Below are 25,157 nucleotides of genomic sequence, written 5' to 3'. Positions count from 1 at the left end.
GATCTATTCACGGGCGACTGTGGTTAATAACTCCTAGCAATACCACGGTTCATTATACAGATAAAAGAGGAGAAAAATAATGAGATGTAAGCCTTAATATAGGTGGAAACAAAAAGTTGTGAAAGTGATGACGTATAAAAAATTGTATGTGGTTAAATTAGGAGTTGTTCGATGCCAATCCTATGATGGCTGAGCCAAAGTCCAAAGCGAACTTCTGAAGATCAGGTTTAAAAGTATGAAGAAATGAATGCTGGGTTTGGGTTTTTACACAGATAAAACTAATATTGTTGTCTGGAAGGATAAGGAATGTTGCATTGTTGTATTTTGTCACAAGAGGGCAGTAGAGGAAAGCTGTAGGAACAGTACTGAGGCTCAAATAGCTATTAACATGGTGATTCTAGTGGCTCCTTTAGCTCTGCCTTGGTCTCCACTGAGATTTGGAGAAAAACTGTCAGCCAATGTTTCACTGCCTGGAGTCAGAAAAGGTATGGATGATTTAATCAGTGTCAAAGGTCACAGCTTTGAAAGGGAGGAACTCCTGGGCTCTTTACTCTCTCTCTGCAAGCAGTAACTCCTGTTGGAGGTGAAAACCTGAGAGTTTTCTTTGACTCCTGGTTTCTCCAGAAAGCCAACACCTGCCTGAACCGAGGCAGAGCTGCAGTTCCAATATCCCACCGCTGATCTGTGTTGCTGTTTCATTGGTTTCTGTCGGTTTAAATGACGACTGAGTGAGAGGGGGGGAAGCAGCCTCACTCTGTCTCCAGGAAACATATGGAAAAGATCTGCCGCTTGGCCAGGCTTCGTTCTGCCACGTCTCACACTCTCTCTCTCTCACACACACACTCACTCACACACACACGCACACACCCATACATACACACACACACACACAGACTCAACCTCAGGATTTTCACTCCTCTTCATATCCTCTGTTAGTTTCTACATCACTACCAGATTTCTCCGTCTTCCATCAGGACATGTCTACCTGCTGCACATCTCCAGCTTGCTCTGCTTGTGCAACTGTGGGATAATAATCTGTTTTTGTTTAGCTAGTTGCAATCTGTCACTCTACCAGCAGGTGTCACTAAACCCCTCACAATTGTCCTTTAATGCTAAATTAAGTAATGTGTCAGAGACAATAGAATAGAAACTTCCTTCATTGTCCCTCAGCGGGGGAATTTCAACTGAACCAGCAGCAGGTTAGCAATAACTGTTCTTAAAAGAAATGTGCAACTGAGCAGAAAAATAAAAAAATTTACAAAATATGCATGAATACATGCAAAAACAAAACAAGTTCTAAATGTCAGAAATGTATGATCATCTTTAGGAATGAACTGATATGGAAAATTTAGCCCAATAATGATATCCAGTTATTAATATTGTTGTTAGACTTGTTGATAACTGATATGTACCAATATTATTTCCCCATGCTTTCAACACCCCACAATCCTGCACTGCATCACTACAATAGTCACATGACCAAACTTTTACCACATGAAAGACAATCATAAACAGCAACAAGCTGGAAATAAACATCGTATTAGTCCAGTTTTACTGATTGGACCGATCCCAATATGTCAAAGTATGGGCCACAAGCAGGAAACCAGCACCGACTGTATAAGGAGCTTTTCAAGGCTGAACAATCGTTTTAGAAAGATTTTTAAAAAAATCATCTTTGGTGTTTTCCAAACAGGAGTTTTATCCAGGATTAACTAGGATCAATGAGACGAAGAGCTCAGCTTTTCTACAGCCACAGCAGAAAGAAGAACCGGCATTAATCCCTTCTTGAACTTCTGTCAGTATTTTCTATTAGTATTACTTTCTCCCTTACATAATACTCGAAAGCAGAAGTTGGTTTTGATTCTGACTGTATCTGAAAGCTAAAACCCAAACAATATGGGTTCAGAGGGCAAACAAGAAGGACTCTGAGGCTTTCACTGACGTTGACTGTAAGCAAAAATGTCAATAACTGGAAACAATGATGACCGTTTGCAGACAGCAAACTCAAATGTCTTGAGCAGAAGAAAAAGAAGAAGTTTTAACAGATGCTTCTGAGAAAAACAAATCGGGGAGCTGAGTGTCTTTTTTTTCTTTGCTCCACAAGTCCAAAAGAAAAACCTGTCCTCAGCACATCTACACTTTTTTAAAGTTTTTGAAGTATGCTCTGCTTCAGCCAAAAAACCCAAACAGCTAATGAGCAGAGTCTCTGCAGACGGCTGCAGATGCTTTCAGAGGAACCCGGCGCTCCAGGATGCCAAGATCACGGCAAAGAACGCTCAAAAGTTGGAGAAAATTGGACATTTAGGCTTTGAGAACTCCGTCAGCACACAGTTACTGTCCAACAAAATCTGAAACATAGACCACCAGCTCACCCAGAAGCGGGCCAAAGCTTAATGAGGCCAGTGAAATTAAAATGTTTACAGGCGAGGACTGAGAGGCCTGTTTGTTCTTGTGAGACAATCTCAGCCTGATGTTTTCTGCAGGGAAAAGATTGACATGAAAAATGAGCAACAAGGCCAACAGGCCAACGGCTGTCTGGCTGGAGTGGAAAAACCGGCCTTATGACGGCCGTGTGGGAGAGACTGGGCTGCAACTAAAAAAAAAGTCTGTGGGAGCAGCAAGGTTTAAATACAGAAGATAATACTGTAAAATACATTTGAATAAGACAAATATCCCCATTTATCATTATCCGCGTTGCCAGATTTTCCTGTTAGTTTTAGAGTTTTCCATTGGTGCTCCAGGTTTTTCCACCAGAAGATGAATTCTCATCATGTCTGAGGCTGAGCTGCAGATGGAGGAATGAAATGAGTTTAAAACCAGATTTAACCTCTTTCTGTATGTAGTTCGCACGATATCAATCTTCTCAGGTGTTCTTGTTCTGGTCCGCTCTGAATCCCAGAACCGAAACTAAACATGAAGAAGCAGAATTCAATTTCTATGCACCACAAATCTAAACCAAACATCCAGAAAACTGCAAAACAGCTGAAAGACTGACTTCCTTCAAGTCTAGACAAAAAGCCCACCTGGTTAGAGTTGCTTTTGAACAACAATAAATAAAACATTGATCAACATATTTGATGTGCATTGATGATTTTAATTATAGCACTGGACAAAATGTAATGTTTATTACTGATTTCTCAATTGGTGACTCTATGTTGTTTTTACGACTTTTATTTTTGTAGTTTTATGGTGTAAAGTACTTTTGAACTTCCTTTTTGTATAAATGTGCTATAGATATAAACTTGACTGATGTTTTCTGCAGGGAAAAGATCAGGCGACCAGATTACATGAGAAACAGAAAAACCCAAGAAAGTGACAATTCTGCTGCAATGTTCACTTTTGTTATTTTTGTGATGCAGAATTAGCCTGTGAATAGAAGTTTATTATTGTTTAAGTTTTATTCCGGTATTCTAATTTTCTGCTTTTTCTGAGGTCAGTCAAACTGAGAGCAAAGGTCAACAGGAGAAAGGGATCATCTCTTCTTATCCTTTCCCTGGTTTTCTGTCCCTCCAGGCCTCTTCTAATTTCATTACTTGGACAGCAAACTTGGGAACAGGTTTATCTTTTATCACTGAATGTTTAAAAGTTCATAAAGTGTGGTTTTTTTCCTGACTAAACAATCCCAGAAAAAATTGTTCTGAGCTTTAAATGGATGACAGTGAAGATTTTTGCAATTCTTTACAGATTAGGCAGTATTTAGCTCATTTTATTACCAATTTGAATATCTGGGTCTTAAATCAGTTTGCAGTGTATCACTTCCAAGGCCAGTGAATATAGCTGAAATGAGAGAAACAGACAGAATATGGAGACAGAGGGTCAGAGCCAGAGTCCCAGACTCGCTGTTATTGAAGCCAGTAGTGATGCTGAAGCCAGAACATTTGAAGAGCGCTCCAATAAAAAGAGATTTTATCCAGATGGAGCCCACTGCTGAGAGGACAGTTGTGTTCTCCTCATCACAATTAGCGCTAAAGGAAACACTCAAGACCACAATGTCCTATTAAACAGACATAATTACATTAACATGGGAACTTCCCAGAATCCCCCAGCCTCCAAAGAGTCGACGTTAACCACATTAAATGACATCTCAGCTGGGCTGGAGCTGCAGGCGGAGAGGGAACGCAAACAGTGCGGACTACTGTACCACCTGACACAGCCTTGATTGATGGGCTCATAATTAAATAGACTGGATAAACAAATGTTCCCAATAACTTCTGATTCTGGAGTCAGGATGGCCGGGATATCGACTCAGATCACAAACCGTCAATTCATTTCTGTGCTTCTCAGAACCAGAGTGCTACGTTTACCAACAGTATGGTAATTTTTCTCATCTATGCAGGTAATGTGATGTTAAAGAAAAACTAAAGTCACGAATTATTTGAGAGCAATTCGTCATGAGCTACCTGCGGAATGGTGTTCCGGATGTTACGTAAACCACACCAAGAGTCAAACTGTTAGAAGCAGCTTTAGACCAACATTAGAACTGACCTGGCTAACATTCACTTAAAAAACCAGAACCAGCACTACTTGCCAACATCATACGTGCACAAACAAGGAATTTTACTTTGAAACCACACGATCACAACATGCAGACATCAAGTGGAGGAAATAAAAAATAAATATGTGCATCTATATACATGTAAGATGACGGAACTAATAGGAAAATGTGCCAATATAAAAGCCACTATAATGGCCGATATCAACCAATATTATATATATATTTCTCTAGACGTGAGCCCAAAGGGAAGAAATGATGTAATGGCCTATATTGCTTCTCTGCTTCAGCTAATCTTCCCACAATCCTTTGCTGCATCACTCTACCTCTACCTCTACCCCTTTCCCTCCAGACAACAACACAAATGACAACAAGATGGAAGTAAACGATTGTAAACATCGGTCCAGTTTTACCGACAGGACTGAGACAGTTGTTGAGATGTTTACATTGACTCAGAGAACATGTCTGAACAGCATCTTCCCGTTTGTGTCCCATAAATTTTATCGTACAAGTGTGAGGGCCGTCTTTGATTGTGCCGCAGCCAACATCTGTGCTTCAGTGCAAATGGTGCGTGCAGCCTTCTCTAGTATGTCAAGCACATTTTGTTTTGCTAATCTTGTTTTCCAGCAGAAGAGCTGAATCCTTAACATCTGCACCTGAGATGTGCTACACTTACTCTTCATCTGGTCACTAGACCTGACAAGTTGAAGATGAGGTTATGGCTCCTAACCAGGACTCACTACCAGGATGATATCTGCCTCCAGCCTCCAGAAAGACAACATGCAGCAGCTGACCAAGCCTCCATGTGAAAGGAGGAAGGTTGGTGGAAAGGGACAAAAGTCTTGGAGAAGATGGTGTGCCTTCTTTCAGGGCGTGAAGCAGTGAAGCAGAGATTCTGGTTGTCCTGTCTAGATGTGTCGAAGGTTAAGGCAAGAATATCATAATCTTGACTCAGTATTTTCCAAGCCTGACAACCCCCCACGTTGGTCCAAGAATGCATCCTGCTGATCCAACAGTTTAGTGGCAGGATGACTATAAACTGAATCATTTTCAGACATTAAGAAACCAACAGAGAAAATAAAGGCTGATTGTGAATTATTGTCCAGACTGAAGAAAAAGAACACTTTTGGGCTCACCGGTTCTGAAGTTGCTGTCTGGGAAAAAGAAAATGTTCGGAATGCCGGGATAACAGGTCCAGTAGTCACCAGAGTACCATACCAACGCAAACTGGAACCCAGTCAACCAGTAATCCTCTCCACATGTTTCAGACTGGTTTGGTCCAAACCATTGTGTCCCAGTTGACAGTTTAATTGGAGCGGTTCTGTTGTCCAGTACTCACAAAGAAAGTCTGCTGACAGACAAAGAATCAAGACAGGAAAAAGGAAAATCTCTCTCATTTACAACTAGTTCCAATAGGTCTTTGGTCCTGGTCCAGTCTACTTACAACTCCCATCATTTAAAGCTCCGTCCTCTGCGTCTACATAATGAAAGTAACACTGTTCACGTTTGAAAAAACACAGTATACACTACTAATATTACAGAGGTTTTTGTTATTGTTTTAGAACTATATGTAACTCAGTTCACTGAAGAGTTAAAATAACCAATTTCTCAATATAATAGATACTTTAAAAAAGGTAATTCACCCAGGCTGTGAATGACCTGTGGGCAACTGCAGATTATTGGCTACACCTGAATAGAAGCTGCACTCAATAACTTAAAAAAAAAAAAAAAAAAGGACACATATGCTCATAGAGAAGGTTGCAGTTGTGTATAAGCGAGTGATCTCCAAGTTGTAACGTAAAATATTAAATCCATTCTCCAGTCTCTTCTCTGGGCCTTTTTCCCTTCACAAAGAAACTTTCCAAAGACATCTGATCTGTTTCTCACTCATTTTGTTGCTTGTGGGCTCAATGTTGGCGCGCAGAATGTAACCGAGAGAATCCAGTTAAAGGATTTTCAAAATAAAAGCTCCTCCAGACTCAAATAATACATAAATATTTAATTATTTCTTGAGTGTCCCAATTGGTCCACATCGGTCCACAGCCCAGGGTTTGGGGACTACTGTGGTATGATATGGTACCTACTAGTGTGGTATGGATTGGTATGTTGTGGTTTGGTACTATATGCCTTGATATGGCATGAAACGGCATGGTATGGTATGGTACGGTACTAAATGATATGGTATGTTATGGTATGGGATAATGTATGATGTGTTGTGGTATGGTCCAGGTGTGGTATGGTATGGTACGGTACTAAATGATATGGTATAGGATAATGTATGATGTGTTGTGGTATGGTCCTGGTGTGGTATGGTATGGTACGGTACTAAATGATATGGTATGGTATGGTACGGTACTAAATGATATGGTATGGTATGGGATAATGTATGATGTGTTGTGGTATGGTCATGGTGTGGTATATAGTGTGGTTGTATGGTCTGGTGTGTTATGAATTTTCAGGTAAAGGACAAGAGCAGTAACATCTATGTTTAGAACAATATTTATGGTGTGTGAAAGTATAAGAGTAAAAATGAAAGACCCATAGCACAAGACATTCATGTTCAGGTTGGACAGAGTGCAAATGAGGCTAAAATGTTATTGCTTTTGCTCAGTATTCGTAAGTGTGGTAGCACCTAAGTGGGGATATTAAAATAACTCTTGTTTTTACAAGACCAGTTTGAGAGCCTTTAAACTATCTAAACTTTATGTGACCTCACACGAGGTCTGCACTAAAACTGAATTCTGGAGAGCTGGATCTAAAGCTTTGGTATAAAGCTTACCCAGTAATTACTAGAGTCATTACACTGACTACATCCTTTACATGAGTTCCAGGAGAAGTGTTTAACCTTAGTCATAAATACAATTGTTAGCCTTCATTAAACATCCAGGTTTAGGTCTTAAACATACACAGCAGCAATACCATGGGCAGAAAGTCTCATGACTGGAAAACCCTCACATGTAGGGGGCCAAGAGGGACTGACAGTAAATCTCATGCTGGGATAAGAGTTTCCAGGCTCTGAGAATCATGAAAAGCTCTTTATTGTAAACATTGAGCAGCTTTACAGAGACATAGGAGATCCTGATAAATACACAACACAACACAGACTAAAACTCCTGGTTAAACAAAACAAAGTATATACAGCTGAGTTAAATAAAATCTAATGAAATCTGAGCAAAAACGCGACAGAAAAACCCTGACAAAATTGAAAAACAGAAACAGAAAAATCCAATAATATTGAAATCAGGACCTCACAATGGCTCACTATCATATCAGACTGACTGGGAGGTAAAGTCAGTTGAAAGACGCTAAGACATTTAATCTTAATAGCAATCTATCAATCTTCTCACACAGAGAGCAGCATGTGAACAATGACAAAGCTGTATGTCCAAGGGCAAACTTGAAATCCCAGCCTTCCTCCTTGTGCATCCCAAACATCTGCTTTGCATCTTGCCATAACAGCAGGGATCCTGCGGACCAACACGGCATCTCTACATGAAGCCAAGGCTTCATGGCAATATGGTGCAAATCAAGCACACACTGTTAAAGTAACAACCTACGACAAAATCAGCTTCATTGCTTCTTTTTTTAAGATTCATGAAAAAACATATAATGTGGAAAAACTATTAAAAACAGAACAATTCTATTTAAAATAAAAAAATCCCAGGAAAAGACAAAAAATGCTGAAGAAATTAAATCCTAACCTGTTGTTTGTAAAACTAAAGTGGTGGTCTCCTTCTGGAAGCTGCAGTTGTTCTGTTTTAACCATCAGACCGTCCTCCGGGACTCAAATTCCAAGGCCAATTGCCAGGGTTTGAACCAAGACTCGGCAGAAGGAAAAGAACTCACTTCTGCGGTAAACTGGCGGACAAAATACCTCTTCTAGCCCAGGAACTCCAAATTCCAAAATATAACAGGAATAACAAAGAACGCTCACAGAAAGCCACCTCAAATAACTAATTTCATTTAAAACTGTCAAGCAGCAGGAAAAGAAAACAAAAGACTATGTTGAAAATGCTTTTGCATCTTTCTGGTTGAGCATCTGATGACAGAGCAGTTAAAAAACCACATTTAACAGATTCTTTGGCAAGCTCAAAGAACTCCCATGTTTAATGCTGGATTGAGTCAAATGTTTGGAAACTCAAGAAGTTTTTCATTTTTCATCACATAACACCACCAGATGGGAACTGATCAGTTGTTGGACTGTGTTCTGCACTCATAGATTTATGTCGTATTGTGGAATATCGCAACATGGTGTTCAGCTGAAGTATGATGACTCTGGAGATTTGGTGGGCCAAAGACGACGAGGCATATCTAAAAACTAGTGGTGGGACTTGATTAAAAGTTTTGATCAAGTCAGTTCCTAGGTTTGTAATTAATTAATTTCAAGGAATTGAAAGCTATATATATCAAGAAAATAACAAAATTTTCAATTCAAAAATAGTTTTTGTTGCTATCTATTTATTGAATACATAGATATAAGCTCAACAACAAAGATATTTATAGTTTATATATAAACTGGTCATTCAGGTTCTTCAACCATCAGATTATTGCAAATTGCTATTAGAAGCAGCTTTGTTGTCCATCGCTGTTGTTAGCGGATGTCCCTTGCACATCAAATTTACAAGTGTCCCAGAAATATCTAAGTACAAAAATTCTAGGGCCAGTAACAACTTCTCCAGCTGAGAAACAGTACCTCAAAGCCTTATTTAAAAAACTGGAACAAACCTAGAAAGGACATGACAGAACCTGGGAGATGAATAGATTTTAACTTACCAAGGAACAGTTGAAATCCTTGGTAAGTTTCCTGTTATTGTCAACACAACTGACTTATTGTTTGTGACAAACAGAAAATCCCCAATAAAACCTTAAAAAATCTCCAGAAAAGCTGGAGACCAAGAGCAGTGTGAAGGATTATAGGGAAGTCGGGCTGTTTGGATTGAAAACAAGAGGAAATGAAGATAGGTCCAAACTTTTTAAGGCACTGGGTGTATTCACTTTCAGACTTGCTTTAGTAAGGTAAAGCATTGCTAAGATGTTGCACCTGCAGAAAATTATGGTACAAATACAATGCTGTTAAAAAAGTCTTTGTACCCACCACTTGGTTTCAGGCCCACAAGCTAAACGCAAGCCTGACTACAGCCAAACTAGTCTGGCTGTTGCATTCCTACAAAAATACTGCATCTGGGTTTTTTCCCATTAAGCTGGATTTCTCAAGATGAATTTCATCTGGGCCATCAGCAAGCAGAAGGAGGAATTGTGAACGATGATGCCAAGTTCTGTGCTCCCTTTGGTTGTAGTTTCAGGCTGTGTTGGCCACACTTACAATATGTAGCAATTAAAGTCAGATATCACTTGACTTGGCACTCTCTTCGCAGTGAGGGTTGGTCGCTTACAGTGGACGTAATTCCCAGGAGACTTCATAGCGTAGGTTTCTTCATGATTGTGCTGACGCCTTACATTCATCATGGCCAAACATTAGCAATTGGGTAATACCAAATCCTGTCATTTCTAACTTCAGCAGAGTCCACCCATTGAGCAAGAAGTTGTTTCTCTATAGCCATGGTTCCATACTCTCTGGATGAAGTAAAGTGTAGAACAAGGAGCTGGTATTTACCAGACTACTACCAAACCTGCAGAATCAAGAAATCACTTAAACAGAGGCAGTCTGAAAACATGGAGTAAGTCAAAAGAGATGAAAAAAAATCACCAAAACACGATCAGATCTAAAGAAAACCAAGAACAGAGGACAAACAGAATCAGTGATATCTGTCAGACTGGGAAGTGAAAAACAATGAGACACAAGTGGAAAAGACATTCAACCTTTCCAGGAGAGGCCTACTTACCAAAATGAAGAGGTCATCAACAAATTTTTACCACTTTGGGCTCAAAAAAGTATTTTTGAATTTGAAACCATCCAGGAGGACCAAGAAGAACCCAGGACAACATCTAAAGCTTTGCAGGCCTCACTACCTCAGATAAAGTCAGAGATCATTTTTCAAGAAAGACATAAATGTCCTTCATGGGATATTTCCTAGACCACAATCACTGCTGACCCAAAGAACACAAAGATCCATCTTACATTTATCATAAAACATCTCTAAGACCTAAGGGAAGTATTTTGGAAAGGCAAAAGTTGAACTTTTTGCCAAACCATAAAGCTTTGACACACACACACACACACACACAGACACACACACACACACACACACACACACACACACACACACACACACACACACACACACACACACACACACACACACACACACACACACACACTCAACAGCTGCTTTATTAGATCCACCCAGTTAGTAAACTATAGACTTGCCAGTGCTTCAGATTCAACAAGTTTTGGTGCAAACTGACATGATCATCGCATCGTTTCATCATGGCCAAATATTTGCAACGTCAAGGTTCTCTGTGGGCCTGAGACATGTTGGCTGTGGAGAGCAATGGAGTCAAGAGAACACATTGCCATGTTCAAGAATCTAGTTTGAGATAAGCTGAGTTTGTGAGCATTATCCTGCTGGGAAAGAGCCATCAGAAAATGATTTCACTGTTGCCAGAAAGGGATGGAGATGGTCAGTGATAAGATTCAGGCTGTGGTGTTTAGATGATGCTCAGTTGGTATCAAGTGGCCCAAAATGTACCAAGATATTATCCCCCACACCAGAACGGTCCATGCTTTCATGTTGTTTACAAGTTCTGACACAACTTTCTTCATGCCGCAGACTCATTAACATTCCAACCAGATTAATTTGATATGGAGAAACGTGGATTAAATCCAATATGAGATGCTGCAAACCATGACTGTGACAAGTACCCTCCTCTGACCTCAATGAGGTGTTTACATTCACTCAGTGACTGCTCACTGGATATCTGTCCCTTGTCAGTCCGATCTCAGTAAACCAGAGAGAAGGTTAAGAGCCAGAGGCCAGCAGTTTCATTCTGATGCCCAGTTTCAACTTCAGCAAGTTGTCTTAACCAAGCCTAGAGACACTAAGTTGATGTCATGTGACGAGAAGAGTCAAACAATTCTAAAGGTGTACCTTATAAAGTGTTCAGTGGTTATTTTTGGCCATTTATATTGAATAAAAATTTATTATTCCACTGGGTGGATTGAATAATTCACTATTTGCAAACTTTTTAAAAAACCAGTTTGCATACAGTAAAAATCTGTTTATTGTTTCTGTGTCTAGTCCCAGATACCCAGCGGTGGCAGCAGCTGTATTCCCACAGAATCCTATTTGACTCTTCTATGCTTGCTTCTTTTATGCCTCGTTGTGAGTGAGAGGTACGGGTCGGTCCGTCTCAGTGCCCTGTTTTATGGTCCGTCTTTTTCAGGGGAGCGTTTCCACCTCCAGCTGGAGTCTCACTGGGCAGGCGAGTGACATTTTTGAGTCATGTGACGCCATTAGCTCAGCTCTAATCAGACCTTACTGTTGTCCTGTGAATCTGCAACTGAAAGGTGTCCAGGAATGGTGGTTATATGGGCCACTTTTATAATGGAAACAGACAAATAGCATAACAACTCGTGGAAAAAAGGCTTGGAAGCTGTGGAACCAGCAGTAGCTGCTTTGTGTTAACATTAAATTCCCAACAAGTCTCTGAGCTGCAATAAAAATCACCAGTGTTGCGTCTGCAGCTGCTGGCAGCAACCCAGAGCAAGCGGGGTGGCTCTGCCACAACCAAAACACACGCTTTTCATCACCATGTTAATACATCATGTCAGTCTTCAGCCTTGCTCGATCTCGGCACGGCTGTCTGGTTCCCGGCCAGGTGGTCCAGTGTTCTGCTGTGATGTGGGGTATGACTGTCATTGCTTATCACTCTCTTCCACCTGCTCACAGTCACACTGACAGCATCAGTCAGAACAAATGAGCCAGAAAAGCCTTTTCCAGTCAGAACTGGGGTCTTTAGATCAGAGTTCTGAATCAAAGATAAACTGGGGATTTGGAGCATTTACTCTTTATAGTACCAGAACGTCAAACGGGTTGGTTTTATCTGTGCTTTGGACTCAAGAAGTTGTTATTCTTGGATCCTTTTCTCCATCTGGACCAATGTAACTGATTGTGACAGACTGTGATGACAGAACTATTTTAAAGTCGCATTAAGCTGAATAGATGATGATGAGATAAAAAATATAACTTCTAGAATCCTTAACATACAGATCACTTTGATTACTTTCATAACTGGAAGCTTCATTTGAAGCTTCTCCAATCCTATTAGAGGAACAACCAAGAACATTTAAGTCCATAAATCTAAAGCTGGGGTGTGGTTGACAGCAGATTATTTCCTATATTGCAGAGTGCAAAGGAAGCAAAAGCTGCAACAGTCAGATAAACACTTGCAGACGCTTCAGGCTGCACATCTGCATGTATTTAGAAACTAAATGGACTCCTGCTCCTCCTGTTGCCGCGCTGCTGTTTGGAACAGACCACTTGAAATCGGACCTCTGGCTGCTTCAATGGTGACTCGGTAGCTAGCAGCTATAAAAATTAGCATTTTCATACATTATCTGTATATGATGTCAGATAAACAAACATTAGATGGATATTCAACCTTGGGCCAATTGTTATCTGATGCACTAGGTAATGAAACAAACTGATCTTTAAATAATAAATTTGGCTCCAAACAACCACAAAAACAATGTTAAAATGATTATGAAAAAAATATCACATTTTGCTTAAAATCTGTCATATAGTCTGAAGAGATTTGGTGAGTTTTTCATTTTTATATTACAAAAGGAGAGTTTTTGTAATCTTATTGGAGACTGAAAAGAAGATAGATTTGGTGCTTTATTACATTATATTAGCAAAGAAAAAGAAGCAAGACACGGATATTATCCGCATTTACACATCAGTATTGGTCCAATTAACTGGGTCAATATATCTTCAACCTTATTTTCTACAGATCTTTGGCTTTTATCGGCCTCTTTTAAAGCCCTGAAGTGTCTGAGCTACTTTAGTTTTAAAAACTGCTAAAATAATATACTGAAATTCTTTCTATTTGCTGATAGAGCTCATGTGAACATCTGGTGAACTTTGACCCCTCCCTCTCATAAAGAGTGATTCATAATCATGTGTGTCCATGTACAAAGTCATTGTGGGTGGTTTCCCCCTTAAAGCAACTTTATTGGGGAGTGAAACCCCAATGAAACAACCCAACAGCCCAAATTTTGCTACAGAAAATCAGAGAGCCTAACAAACACATTCTCTAGGTCCTGCTTCTCTTCCCACTCTCATAAAAGTTTAAAGGTGCTCCTAATTGCTAACACACCTGTGACAAAGCAGGATCATGTTGCTGGGATGTTTATATTCTGGCTCCGGTTCTCTTCCTTTCCTACCGATGGCTCAAACGATCACATGTTTTCTATTTAACTGTTTTTCAGGGGAAGTCTTCCCCTTCTTATGGAGTCTCAATGTACCCACAGAAACCCTGCTGGGAATACTAATGTCTCAATCTCTTGAGGAACAACTACTGAGCTTTACAACTTGGCCTGAATGGATGAAGGAACCTCCAGGAATGTTTAGTTTTTATCTTGGTTTATGTCAGGCTGCTGTTTGTTGACATTACTGATTTAAATCGACACATAAATGGAGACAAACAGCTTAGAAACAATGTTCTCACATTCTCCTTCTGGCTAACAATAACGACAGCAAGCTGGTCTCCATTTTCTATCACCAGATAATAAATAGAAGCAGATTTATTAGTTTCCATAAACTGAGCCTCAGGTTCAGAGGTCAGCCCAGCAGTGCACTTCATCAAGATGGTTATGGTTCCATTAAATGGTGTCTCCACTACGAGGCTGAAGCTGATATGTGATTGTTTGTTTCAGAGCCCTGCCAGCAGCAGGCTGAGCTCTGTCTCCTTGGCTGTTTCACCAAATCAAACAAAGTTTTATGAATCGATATATGGGGATCACAGTTTACCAGGAAGAAAAAATCCATTGATGCTTCCAACACTTTTACCAAACAAATCAACTCTTGGTTAAGAAGATTAAAATTAAAGTCTAATATGAACCAAACCTGAAATCTGCAGGGAGAACCGCAATGAACCTTTCTACAACTTTTTCATTCCCAACCAGTGACCATGAGGAAGGAAGCAATAAGGAAACCAAAGCTGTTGCTCCAGGGAAGCTCTGGTTCCAGTCTAGTGAGGTCAGGAGGTCATGGTCCAGGGAGGGAGAAGAGCAGAGCCACGCCTCTGCAGGTATGAGCTCTATATCTATTTAAAGCAGGAAGGGCTAAAGTCTGCTGCTTTGTAACAGTGTTTGTGAAAACTTTTAAGTATTGCCTGCCAAACTGGGAGATGTCCAATTGTCTCACGCAGGACAAGTTTGAAACACAAAGGACAATTTACTTGTGTGCCTCTGATATTTATCTGCTTAACTGAGGGTCTTGTATCGGACCTTATTGCAAATTCACATCATCGAATCTTAGTGGATTCCTGGCTTTTTTAAAAATCCCAAATCTCAGGTAACCTTTGAGCTTCGTTCATGCACATTTCAGACTTTACAATGTCAGAGAATAGCTAGAATATCTTCCTTTAATCAGAGGAAGTTATACTAAAAACAGTTTTCATATGATAACATTTTTAAGTTTTTCTGAGCTTTTTGGTGTAAATTTTCTGCTTTGTGGTGAAATTGTTATTTTTCTGTAATATACAATGAACCTCATATTTTCTCATGTAGATCTGCATACAATAAGTTAAATCAGGTAATGAATTTGCATTGAATACATCCAGGCTTTAGTCTGAGTAAACAGACAGACTTGCTCAGTGAGGAGGACAGGTTGATGATTAACATCAGTCTGCTCTTGATGATTAAGAGAGAAAATCAGAGACAAAAGGAGGAAAGGTTAGCCTAATGAAAAAAGGTATAATTATGAATGATTTCTGCTGTACATCAGACGCTCCACCAGACAAAACACTGTCACTCTCTTATGTTGTCAACTTTCTCTCTTTCTGCTCTCTGCAGTGTCTGCTCCCTTCTGACCATGTTTAAGGGACATTTCAGAGGAAAATAGATGCTTACGCCTGTTTGGAAATGTGGCGCCTCGCTCTGTGTGCGTGCATGTGTGTTTCTCTCCTCCTGCAGATGGATGGTAGGTGGTCAGGAAAGGGTTAACAGCTGCTCTCTATAAACTCTGCAGGAAGCTCAGCCTTTAAATGCAGTGATTTGTCAGAGCCAGAGCTGAGAGCGCGGTGCTGACCAAGACTTCCTTGAGGCTCGGCAGTGTCTGCATCACACTGCTTTGGACAGCATGAAGGCGCTCCTGATCACCTGTCTGCTGGCGCTGTGGCTGACGGCGGCCTCAGCCCGGACGTTTGGCCCGAAGCTGCAGCTCAGATCCGGATCTTTACCCAACGGATACATCAGCGAATATTTGAAGTCAAGGAGAGCAAGGGTGAGGAGGTTATCGTTTACATCTGACCTGTAGCCACAAGTCGGTAATTATTCCTTAAGAGTGTCTGGAAATGGTTCCAGTTTAGACACATCTCTCCTCAGTGTTGATGACTGTCTTTAGATTTAAAACTGTTTGGGTTTTTTTTATTGTTATAACACTTACATTTTTTGATTAAAATATGTTTGGTTGCTTTTCTTGAGCTATTGCAGTAAATCAAGCAGATAAAAAAAAAACAACGAAGTCCTGGCAGAAGATTTCTCTGAACAATCAAAGCAAAGTGAGAAACTGTGAGGTCAGAATCTAAATTGGGCCGTCAAAAACAGCTGGAGTTTGTCTTCCAGCTGCTGATTGAAGTGAAACCAACTGGTTCATCTCTCCTCCAGCGACTGTCAAATCTGATTCTGCCGCCTCCACTCTAGCAGATGGTTCGCCCAAACAACCGCCTGTGTTTTCACACCAATCAAAGCTAACCCTAAACCGACAAGCTCCTTCCAACCACAACAGTTCTCCATGAGTCGACTGCATGAAGCAAAACCAGAGAATGTTTGTCAGGAAATTCCTCCAGGAGAAGAAAAACCCTCAAAGAATCCACAGAATGAGGAACCTGTGGTGGGACATGGTGAACATGGACCACAGCTTCATTTTAATCAACCTTTCTTCTTCCAGCAGCTCTCAAATGCATTCAAATATAATCAATGTGGATAAATGTATAAGACTAAATGGAAAATATGGAACTGTCGCTGTTCATCCTGATTGGTTGGGTTAAGGCTGGATGTTGCATCCAGCGCCTGTTCGATCTCAGAATCAAAGATTGCCTGTTTCCTGGCTAGAAGCAGCAGCTGAAGCATCAGAGCAGTGAACTCTGGGACAGACTGACCGATTATCTGATCACACTGAAGCATGGAGAGCTGCTTCTGTCTGCACTGAGCAGCAGCAAACAGCTCAGTGGGACCCATCCACGCTATGAACGACGTCACACTGTACTGGAAAGAACGAGGTTCTGTCTCTGCAGATTTGAATTTATTGCATCAATCGATGCCCTGCAGCGCCACCTGCATCCTGTATGGGGGCATCAGGAGTGCATTGGACCCCTCAATTGGTCCACAGAAAAAACCAAAAATATTCAACAGAAAATGCAGCTTGGGAAGTTGAAATACCAAGACGCAATGCATTCCAGGAACGCATTTATTGTCCTTGATGCCGACTGGCTGTAGGCCCAAAAGAAGTAATAAAGGCATCCAATAAAGAAGTTCTTGCAATCCCAGTTCAAACACCAAATATACCTTAATATGCATCAATATTCACAACAGAAACCATCTTAACACTGTTTTCTGGCCGATCCTCAAAAGACTGACCTGCAGATTCCCATTTATGATTCCTACTCCAGATTCTGTCAGGTCACAATACACCTTATTTTACTGAAAAATACTGAACAATACTAGGGAACCAACAAGTTAGACTGATGTCTTGGAGTGGGCAATATGGACTATATTTTGTGGTATTATTGTAATAACAATAAATGTGATATAAGAACGATTTATTACTTCTTCTTAAGGTACATAACTACAGATAATAATCTCGAGAAACATTCCCATTTGTAAAGAACTCCAGTGGCATAAAGAAGTGTCATTTGTGTCACTAACCTGAACACAGTAACAGCATTTAAAACTATTTAGAAATTTATTGGTATTTTATGACACTTTCAATAAATAAAAAACATGACAATACTGACAGTTTTGGGTTTTTAGAATTTATCTCAACCAGTTCTTTTCTTTTTTTTGAAGGACAATTTTGTTTCCAGAAACTTTAGTGTTCCTTTTACTTGTTATTCCAGTTTTGTTTATTTATTTTGGATATTTAAAACGTCTTTCCGTTCCAGTGTTAAATATTCATTAGAATTTAAAGTTTATTGATCTTTGAGAACATGTTCTTGCATTATTACCATTAGATTACTTGAAAATTGTCTTAAAACAACATTACTGTCAAATGCAATAATTTCTGGAATAATTTATTGTCCAGCCAAACTTGTTTCGGCAGCAGGCCTAGGCGTGACCCAGTGGACAGATTTGTGAGTCAGAAGGGATCAAGGTCGGAGTTCACATTGAAGAAATGGCCGATTGATCGATCGGCGCTCCTAATCTCTAAAATATGTAAATAGGCAGCTATAAGCGTCTTTTGAGGAAGTCTCAGGTGTTCTGAGGCAATTATAGCCCTTCCGCTGTATAGGGAGACATTGGGTATTATTGTTTAGGTTAAATGGATCCAACTTAGTTCCTATCAATGCTGGATTTTTCCAGGGTTGAAGAAGCAGCACTCTTCTCTCTGTCCTCCTTGCTGATGGGAATATGGTCCTGCAGGCATGTCAGATGTGAAACTCTGAGTTTAAAAAGCTTCACCGGAGCCTTGATCCCTCCCTCATCTATCAGGTGTTGGACATGAGAAGCCAACATCTGCTTCCTCTGCAAAGCGGCTGGGTTCACCCTGAGAGACGCCGTCCGGAGAGCAGACTGCAGTCAGTGCTTTGACAGCTGAGCAGGTTGGATATCTGGTTTGATGTGTTGGGCATGTCCTCCTGAGGAAATACCCAGGTTTGGATCCAGGAGCAATGGAGATTACACATCTCATGTCTGACTAGACAACATCTTCTCCAAATGAGCTGGAGAACCCAGCTACGGAGGACTGCAGCGCTCTGATTACCGCTTCTCATTGATATCCAATAGAAAAACACTCTAGGCTTTCTGTCAGAAAATGACTGATAGAGTCAATCTGAAACCATTTTTTAAAATTATCTGCTTTGTGTCGACATGAAATAGTTTATTTATCAGGGCTGATTCATGGGTTGGAGTTTGGCAAATAAGACACAGTCAGATCTGGACTGAAATTCAAAGGAGAAGCAGCCAAAAACCAAAGAAACAAAGACTGGAGAACAACAGACCAAGACTGGTTTAAAGACAATACGATGGTCTATATTTAAATGTTCCTGAAAACTTTTTGGAAGAGCAACATTTCTACTCCAAGACGATGCAAAGTATTCCAGAATATTTCCTTCCATTCAGTTTGTTTAGTACTAAATGATAGTAATTTCAAAGAGTTGATTTAAACTCTGAATGTGACCAAGTTATCTTCCTTTGCAGGCCTTAAAACACGAGCATAATGCAGAAAAGTTCAACAGAGCCTGCCTGTTAATCCACACGCTGCAATATGTGTGCGAATTTCCAAACTCGACCAGAATCAGAGATTGACCTAAACACAGGGCTCTGAGTAAACAGTGCTTGTTTTCTCCTGCAGAGGGCGCTACCTCCTGCTGATGAGGCGGACGCCAGCGTTGCACCGAAGGAAAGCGACGGCGGTGTCGGTGAGAAACAATCTGGACTTGTAAATCAATTCTACCCAAAACTCTTCTAGAGGCAGTTTTAGCTTCACCTGATTCATATTATGTAAAAATTTCTATTAAGCATCTTTTGTAACCAATTATTAATTAGCTAAACTAATCAATTATCAACAAATTAGCTCTTCACTGGGCAGAAGATGCTGAGATTTCACATGCTGATGGTAAGAAGATTTTTTATGTTGATCCTTTACAACAAATAGTCAAGTATTTACTAAATGAATGTTATTCCATTCTAGACAATACAATATTTTCTTGTATTAAAAAAGAAATTAAATTATATATGTTTTTATGTATTTTACTATGGCATGTAGTAAGTGGTTAAATGAAAAATCTGCAAAATATGCAGTTTAATCCAATTCTCAGAACAATCCTAGTTCGAGAATAGTTAAGCACTTAGCAGAGAGAAATTACTTTAAAAAAACTGTCATATCTTGACAGAAATATTCTCAGACTTGAATTGTTAAGTCCAGCAGATTCTCTTGAGTTTGATGAAGTTTTAAATGACTGCATAAACAATCAGTCATATAATAGGAAGTCAATGGGAGTTTTTAAATGAAGTAGATTTGGTTGAATGTTTAGAAACAAGGAAAAATAAATTAACCATCACGTAAAGTAAGACATTAGACTGTGAAAATATAAACATCCATAAAAATATCTGAATGTGACCGAGTCTGTCGAGTTAACCTGGGGCTCTGTGACCCGGTTCTGATTGCTGTTCTGCAGATTTACCCACCTGCCTGCTATGCGTCTGCCTGTCCGGTTCTGTGTACTGTGAGGAGGTGAGTCCAGACATGACCAGCGTCCCCCTGCTGCCCAAAGAGACCGCCTACCTGTACGCTCGCTTCAACAAGATCAAGAAGATCGGGAAAAACGACTTCGGAGACACTGGTAAGTCCCTGATGTCTGGTCAGAACATCTGGACTCAGAGCTGAGACCTTCGTTTCCTCACAGCTGCAGACTTCAGAGTTCAGGGAAATAAAACATGCATGGATTTTAAAAGTGTAGGAAAAAAAGAAAAAGTCCTGGGAATTTTGAATCAATTCAAAATGCTAAAAAATTTAATTTAGTCTTCTTGTGTTTCTGTAAAGTCATATTTCAAAAAATCCTTTGATTATTTTTTTTATATATGAAAAAGCAAGGCAGCTAATATTACCTCATACTGGTGATTTAAATTATACACTGATGGAGTTTGATACAGTACGGAATTGTTTTAAATATATGTATATTTTGCTTACACTGTCTTTTCCTCTCATCAGTCACGTAATTTAAACGGATTCTTTAGACTGAATAGAAAAATTAGTTTCTGACTTGAAACTTGTTTCAGGTTTGAAACAGAAATTGAATCGCGAGATTCGCATCCCTAATGGATTTGTTATTTTAGCTTTTAAGTTGTCAAAAATTTGATGTCTGAATACCTGACTGGATCATGAATATTTGGTATTAAAAAAGCAGCCCTGTGCTATCTGCCGCAGTGACCCTGAAGAGGATCGACCTGACAGGAAACATGATCTCAGAGATCGACGATGCCGCATTCTCCAAGCTCACCCTGCTGGAGGAACTGTCTCTGGCCGAGAACAGACTGACCAAACTCCCCGCTCTCCCCGCCAAGCTCACCTCCTTCAACGCCAACAGCAACCTGCTCAAAACCAAGGGCGTGAAAGCCAACGCCTTCAAGGTACGTCTGCAGACGCCGGCTCTGGTACCAGTCAGGGAGTGTGAATCCTCTATATGAGGTAAAGCCAGATTGACTATAGTCAATAAGACAAGTTAAAAAGGACATTAACTCATCTGTAAATGAAGGAAGCTGAATGATGTTGCTGTAAATGAACTCAAGACGAGAGGGAAGCTGAACAGTTTCTATTCTCCATGACAGAAACTGACCAGCCTGGCCAACCTGTACCTGGCCAACAACCAGCTGGAGGCCGTTCCCTTCATCCCAGAGAGCGTCCGCATCCTGCATCTACAGGTCTGCACCAACACAAGTAGTTCATTGGTGATGCATGGGAATTAGGATGCTTTTATGATTAAAACCTGAACAGTGTGCTGTGAACTAGGAATGCACTCATCCACTCTTTTCACTTCTGATCCTGAAATCTGGGATTTAGCAGATACCAATTCAACACAGAAAAACAACCCAGAGTCAAATTAAAACATTTATATTTTTAAGTACAGAATCTACTCAATTACAGATTTTCTGAATAACTTTGGACCAGTTTAGCTCACTTAAATACACCAATAGGTTCACAGGCTTGGTCACACATGCAAAAATAACTTTAATTTATTGAGTGAGTGCAGTTAGCACTTTAATAGGCAATGTAAAATAAATAAAGAAACCGAAACTGTGAAAAACAAGACATTCTCTACTCCAGTCAAACATGTAAGAATAAACTGCAACAAACCTTCATTCAAATGACTCAGAAAGTGCAATTAGGAAATCTAAATATAATATCAAATAAATAATAAAACACAAAGCATAGATCTATTCAGAATTAGTCTGAATAGATCTGTCCTTGTGGATCGGGCACATTGCTGCGGATATGAGGTGGTTCTGGTTCTGTTTAATGCTGGGTTAGGTTCTATGAGAACATCTCCCAGCGGTCTGGTCAGTCCATATTCTGGACCTGGAGACGGACCTCCTGATAACCTAACAGGACATGGACGTGCACCCGGACTGACAGGAGAACTGCCTGACATTTATAGAAGTCACTAAAGAAGTCCTGTTAGCAGTTAACCATGAAGGAGACATGGAAGAAGATGCTCTGAGAGAAGACCAAAATCAAGCTTTTTGCCCTACATACAAAATTATATATATACATATATATAAACACCATCCACTTGGTGAAACATGGTAGTTGGAGCATCATGCTATGGGTCAGAGAAACAAGTCAGAAGTGATGTGAGGATGGATTGATCTAAATCAGGACAATCCTGGAAGTAAATCTGAGGTTTACCTTCCAACAGGACAATCACCATCCAGCCATAAATACTGTGGGAAGAAGATTGGTCTAGTCAAAGTCCAGTCCTAAATAGGTCTAGGCGATATTTCCAAAAAATTATATCACAACATATTTTTAAATACCTCAATAATATATCACAGACTATATTCCACATTTTCAGTTTTTTTTCTTTCCCTTATAAACTACATATCAATGTTTATGTATAAAATCACACACAATGTTTAGTGCCTCAAAGAAAATACAAAATGGATGAACAGAAATGTAAACTAATTTGGTTAACTACACAAAACAGTCTCAATGAGCTACCAAATGAAAATAAAAATACTTAATTACACAAATTAAACGCAAACATCATGTGCAAAACAAAGAATCTTGTTATAAATAAAAGTAAATTTTCCTTTTAAAAGTGCTCAACACTAAAATAAGCTTTCAGTAAAATGCTTTGGAACTTTGTTCACTTCCATTTCTTCCATCAGTTACAGACATTCAGTCTGTGACTATCACAGACTGAATGTCTGTGATAGTCACACAGACATCGGCCTGTTTATTGGAAACAGGCCGATTCCAATAATCGGCCTGTTTTGAACTCATTTAATAAAATTTTTCATTTCATTCACCCACTATTACATTTGAATAACTAAAAGAAATCATAAATGTAAAGGAACAGAAAGATAAACTTATAATATCTGCCCCCCTATTCACATAAATTTAGCTGTTCAACTATTAAAGGGTCTCCTTTCGTGTAATATCAGCCTGGCAGGCCACCAAGCTTTTTTTGCACCCCCACCCGTCTAACACGGTTTGTTTATCTATTATCCTTTTGTTTTTTTATACACCACTAACAGTGACACTAGAGTCTCTTTGAAATGGTTGGAAGCACAATGGCAACATTTTTAATTCACCACTGCCTCTCATCACCAGTCTACATGCAAACTACTTTAGCGAATAAAGTAACATATTTCAAAGACAAATTAAATATGTTTGAAATGTTTGAAATATGAAGAAAAAAAATGACAACAAACATTAGCTTATTCTTCACTTTTTCTGTGTTTCAGGACAACAACATCACGGAGGTTAACACCGACACCTTCTGCAAGTCCGACAACTCCTACTATCTACGTCTGAGCCTGTCTGAGGTCCGGATGGATGGGAACCCGGTGGTGCTGTCCAAGTACCCCGACAGCTTCACCTGCATGAAAGTGCTGCCTGTGGGCCGGTACCGCTGAGGAGAACCAATGTCCCAAAGACTCACTTTAAGGCCTCTGCAGCAGAACGGTTCTGGTCCGGTTAGTGTTGTCACTTTAACGAGCAGCGATGGGTCCAGCTCGGCTCGGTTCCCCTCCTGACTCTAAAGAGATTCTCTTAGACTTTAACAATAATAGTTCTGGACCAACAGAACCTTCATCTTAGAACTGGACCCAAAATAAAATAGAATTTATTCTGCATGACGAACACTTCCTGTTCACCAGAGGATCCCCGCTCATTCGTAAAAAAACAGGCTTCTTCGTTTACTTCTAATGACTTCCCAGGTAATAACAGGTGAATTTTCTCTTCTAGTCTAATCTAATTCAATCTAGATTAATTGTCGTGGTGATCCTTTGTCAACTAAAAATTTTAAGATGTTTCCCTCCGGATGCAACGCTGGATAAATGAGCTGGACCGTGAATAATTCAAGCATCCGACTCGTCTGCATTGCAGACAACAGTGATGATGATGATCTTCTGTAACTTGACTTCAGTTTGTTTTCTAATTTATGGTCCAGTTGAGGTGAGCTGGAGAACATGTATCTATGAGCTTCAGTAATGTGAAAGTTACGCTCGTTTTCACTTTTTTTCCAGGTAAATAAATCTTTGTTTATAATAACTGATGTGAATAAGAGGAGCTGTACAGAAGGAGGAGTGTGTAACATGGCTGTATTTGATATGTTAATAAACTGTTTTTGATTACAGTCAGTCTTGCTTCGTTTTTATCATGTCACATTTATTGACAGGATGAAGAACCACAAGTTTATTATAAAACTAACAGCCAGTGCTGCAGTATGTCGCCATACATTAGGACAAACTCTGGTGGACAGATGTTTCAGTGATATATGGCCATCGTTTCTTTGTCTCCAGTTTGCAAAAACATGGTCTTAGGTTTTGAGGTGAATCCTTCCTCATCTTTCATCAGTTTGGCACTGAAACCATAATTCACCAACAACCTGTTCAACTTAAACCTGAGCTCACCGTCAGAAACTTTAAACAGTTTTAGCTCCATAAACCGGGTCTGCAGGATCTGCATACCAGAACCAGAACAGTTCGGCCTGCCACTGCAACAGCTTGTGTTGGTTGATTAATTGTCCCAGACCTAATTGCAATAAATGATATTGTTGATTTGAGACCATTTAAAGTAACATAATAAGTGATATAATAATGCAAAATCACATACAACAAAGACCATAATGAAAATTTGAGACTGGAAGACATTTTAAATATCCAAAACAAATAAAACAACAGAAACAACAAATATGAAGCCTCTGCAAAACAAAACTAAACAAAAAATCTATCAAAAAAGGGCTAACTGAGACCAAAACACCAGACTGAAGACTTTTGTCAGTCTTTGATAGAAAAATAATAAATCATGCAATTAATTGTTTAAATCTATCATTTGATTAACTGATTTATTGCTTATTGCAACCGCACCACAATCATCCAACCGGGTGATGTAGAGCTGCTTTGATGTAATATTTTCTTGGCTGTTTTTCTTGGCTGTTATATTTCAACTGTGGTGAATTCAGTTTCTGTCTCTCAATATAGGCTATAAAAGTAAAATTAAATTACCATATCTCCACAGATGATACACAGCTCCACATTACAATGTCACCAGGTGACTGAATCCATTTATTTAACAAACAAAACACTTATATAGCA

At 39.7% G+C, this 25,157-nt stretch overlaps 2 protein-coding genes across 3 annotated transcripts in view; one reads left to right on the top strand and one right to left on the bottom strand.

Annotated features, from left to right (window-relative positions):
• cenpp (centromere protein P) overlaps positions 1–25,157 on the bottom strand; it is a 79,682-nt gene that overhangs the window by 44,315 nt on the left and 10,210 nt on the right. The gene's annotated exons all lie outside the window — the stretch shown is intronic.
• Positions 15,660–24,196, top strand: ogna (osteoglycin, paralog a). Its single transcript, XM_055050173.1, has 6 exons — positions 15,660–15,900; positions 19,189–19,255; positions 20,015–20,179; positions 20,764–20,966; positions 21,165–21,257; positions 23,304–24,196. The coding sequence occupies exons 1-6, from the start codon at positions 15,757–15,759 to the stop codon at positions 23,472–23,474; spliced, it is 843 nt and encodes a 280-aa protein (XP_054906148.1). The 5' UTR covers positions 15,660–15,756; the 3' UTR covers positions 23,475–24,196.

The sequence above is a fragment of the Poeciliopsis prolifica genome, unplaced genomic scaffold (assembly GCF_027474105.1).
Source record: "Poeciliopsis prolifica strain line A6 unplaced genomic scaffold, Auburn_PproV2 SCAFFOLD030, whole genome shotgun sequence".
NCBI classification, from domain to species: Eukaryota; Metazoa; Chordata; class Actinopteri; order Cyprinodontiformes; family Poeciliidae; genus Poeciliopsis; species Poeciliopsis prolifica.
The sequence above is the reverse complement of the archived record's forward strand: the minus strand, read 5'-3'. Positions and strand labels throughout refer to the sequence as shown.

Excerpts from the sequence above, each read along its gene's own strand:
- ogna (XM_055050173.1), top strand. The coding sequence starts at position 15,757 with ATGAAGGCGCTCCTGATCACCTGTCTGCTGGCGCTGTGGCTGACGGCG. Across the intron at positions 15,901-19,188 it reads TGAAGTCAAGGAGAGCAAGG|AGGGCGCTACCTCCTGCTGA; the intron begins GTGAGGAGGTTA and ends TTTCTCCTGCAG. Across the intron at positions 20,967-21,164 it reads TGAAAGCCAACGCCTTCAAG|AAACTGACCAGCCTGGCCAA; the intron begins GTACGTCTGCAG and ends TCTCCATGACAG.